This window comes from Malurus melanocephalus, unplaced genomic scaffold, assembly GCF_030028575.1.
Source record: "Malurus melanocephalus ecotype Western Australia unplaced genomic scaffold, MMel_1.1 scaffold_1108, whole genome shotgun sequence".
NCBI classification, from domain to species: domain Eukaryota; kingdom Metazoa; phylum Chordata; class Aves; order Passeriformes; family Maluridae; genus Malurus; species Malurus melanocephalus.
Window position 1 is genome coordinate 87,472 of NW_026624340.1, and position 2,831 is coordinate 90,302.

A 2,831-nucleotide genomic window follows, 5' to 3' on the forward strand; every position below is an offset into this window, starting at 1 on the left:
ATTTATATGTATTTCTTTATAGGCATATATTTAATATGCATTTATTTACAGGTATATATTTAATATATATTTATTTAATACGTATTTATTTATACATATAAATTTATATGTATATATTTAACATGGATATATTTATATATATAAATTTATATGTATATATTTAATATGTATTTGTTTATAGGTATATATTTAATGTGTATATATATAATATGCATTGATTTATAGGCATATGTATTTAATACATATTTATTTATACATATAAATTTATATGAATATATTTATATGTATATATTTAATGTGTATATACTTGATATGTATTTATTTATGGGTATATATATGCATTTATTTAAAATTTATTTATTGATACATATAAATTTATATGTTTACATTTAGTACTTATATATTGATATGTATAACTTTATATTTATATATTTAATATGTATATATTTCTTTATCTGGCTCTATGACGTGTGTTACATCCATATATTCCCATTATTTGGATCACCAAAGGTCACACCTTTGGTTCCACAGGAGCTGCCCCGATCTCTGTCTGAAATACCGGGAATTCTCCCAAAATCCTCAAAATCCCAGAAAATCTGGATGATAACGCAGGCAAACCAATGGCCTTGGGTTCCAAAAATGCTGGTTATTGGATTTGTAGAACCCAACTACAAATGGTTATTGTAGAGTTCCGTCAGGAAAATCCCAGAAATGGTTTAGTTGAGGTGTTGGGGTGTGGGTTGGACCCAAAGATCTCAAAAGTCTCTTCCAGACCTTGTGATTGTGTGAAATCACGGAATGGTTGGGGCTGGGAGGGAGCTCCTCAAAATCCCAGAAAATCTGGATGATAACACAAGCAAACCAATGGCTTTGGGTTCCAAAAATCCTGGTTATTGGATTTGTAGAACCCAGAACTCTACAAATGGTTATTGTAGAGTTCTGTCAGGAAAATCCCAAAAATGGTTTAGCTGAGGTGTTGGGGTGTGGGTTGGACTCAAAGATTTTGAAAGTCTCTTCCAGACCTTGTGATTGTGTGAAATCAGGAAATCATGGAATAGTTGGGGCTGGGAGGGAGCTCCTCAAAATCACAGAAAAATCCCAGAAAATCTGGATGATATCGCAGGCAAACCAATGGCCTTGGGTTCCAAAAATGCTAGTTACTGGATTTGTAAAACACAACTATTTGTAGAACTCTACAAATGCTTATTGTAGAGCTCTGTCAAGAAAATCCTAGAAATGGTTCAGTTGAGGTGTTGGGGCGTGGGTTGGACCCAAAGGTCTTGAAATTCTCTTCCAAATCTTGTGATTGTGTGAGATCAGGGAATCACGGAATGGTTGGGGCTGGGAGGGAGCTCCTCAAAATCCCAGAAAATCTGGATGATAACACAGGCAAACCAATGGCTTTGGGTTCCAAAAATCCTGGTTATTGGATTTGTAGAACCCAACTCTTTGTAGAATCTACAAATGGTTATTGTGGAGTTCCGTCAGGAAAATCCCAGAAATGGTTTAGTTGAGGTATTGGGGCGTGGGTTGGACCCAAAGATCTTGAAAGTCTCTTCCAAATCTTGTGATTGTGTGAAATCAGGGAATCATGGAATGGTTGGGGCTGGGAGGGAGCTCCTCAAAATCCCAGAAAATCTGGATGATAACACAAGCAAACCAATGGCCTTGGGTTCCAAAAATCCTGGTTATTGGATTTGTAGAACCCAACTATTGTATTTCCATCAGGAAAATCCTAGAAATGGTTCAGTTGAGGTGTTGGGGGCGTGGGTTGGACCCAAAGATCTTGAAATTCTCTTCCAAATCTTGTGATCCTGTGATTGTGTAAAATCAGGGAATCACGGAATGGTTGGGGCTGGGAGGGAGCTCGGAGCTCATCCATGGGCAGGAACCACCCTGAAACCCCAAAACCCACCCTGACCTGGGCACTGCCAGAGACCCCAAACCCCTCTGGGTGAATCCTGGAGCTGGTGAAGCTCCAGAACTCCTGGAAATGTTGGGATTTTGGGATTAGGGTCGCTCATAGGGCGTTTCTCGTTGCAGTTTGTCCCTGCTGGAGGAGTTTGACTGCAGCTGCAACGAGCTGGAGTCGCTGCCCTCCACCATCGGGTACCTGCACAACCTGCGCACTTTGGCYGTGGACGAGAACTTCCTGCCCGAGCTGCCCCGCGAGGTGAGGCCATTCCGGGGAGGAATTCCGGACTGAGGGTGCTCTGGGAATTCCAACATCCCGGGGGAATTGCGGTGTCCTGTGGGAATTGCGATGTCCTGTGGGAATTGCGGTGTTCTGTGGGAATTTTGGTGTTCTGTGGGAATTCTGGTGCCCTGTAGGAATTCCAGTATCCCATAGGAATTGCAGTGTCCTGTGGGAATTCCAGTGTCCTGTGGAATTCTGGTGTCCTGTGGGAATTTCGGTGTTCTGCGGGAATTTCGGTGTCCTGTGGGAATTCGGGTGTCCTGTGGAAATTCTGGTGTCCCACAGGAATTTCAGTGTCCTGTAGGAATTTCGGTGCCCTGTAGGAATTTCAGTATCCCATAGGAATTCCAGTGTCCTGTGGGAATTCCAGTGTCCCATGGGAATTCCAATGCCCTGTGGGAATTCCAATGTCCTATGGGAATTCCAGCATCCTGTAGGAATTGCAGTGTCCTGTGGGAATTCCCATGTTCTGTGGGAATTCCAATGTTCTGTGGGAATTCCAGTGTCCTGTGGGAATTCTGGAGTTCTGTGGGAATTTTAATGCTTCTCTGGGAATTCTGGTGTCCTATGGGAAGTCCGGTGTCCTGTAGGAATTGCAGTGTCCCATGGGAATTCCAGTGTTCTGTGGGAATTC

At 41.9% G+C, this 2,831-nt stretch overlaps 1 protein-coding gene across 1 annotated transcript in view; it reads left to right on the forward strand.

The window, feature by feature from the left end:
- LOC130586253 (leucine-rich repeat-containing protein 7-like) overlaps nucleotides 1–2,831 on the forward strand; it is a gene marked incomplete at its 3' end in the record, with an annotated part of 28,663 nt that overhangs the window by 19,401 nt on the left and 6,431 nt on the right. Inside the window, exons 10-11 of the mRNA XM_057386999.1 lie at nucleotides 1,704–1,755; nucleotides 2,044–2,190. Of these exons, the coding sequence (XP_057242982.1) occupies nucleotides 1,704–1,755; nucleotides 2,044–2,190 (199 nt within the window). The remainder of the gene's footprint in view (nucleotides 1–1,703; nucleotides 1,756–2,043; nucleotides 2,191–2,831) is intronic.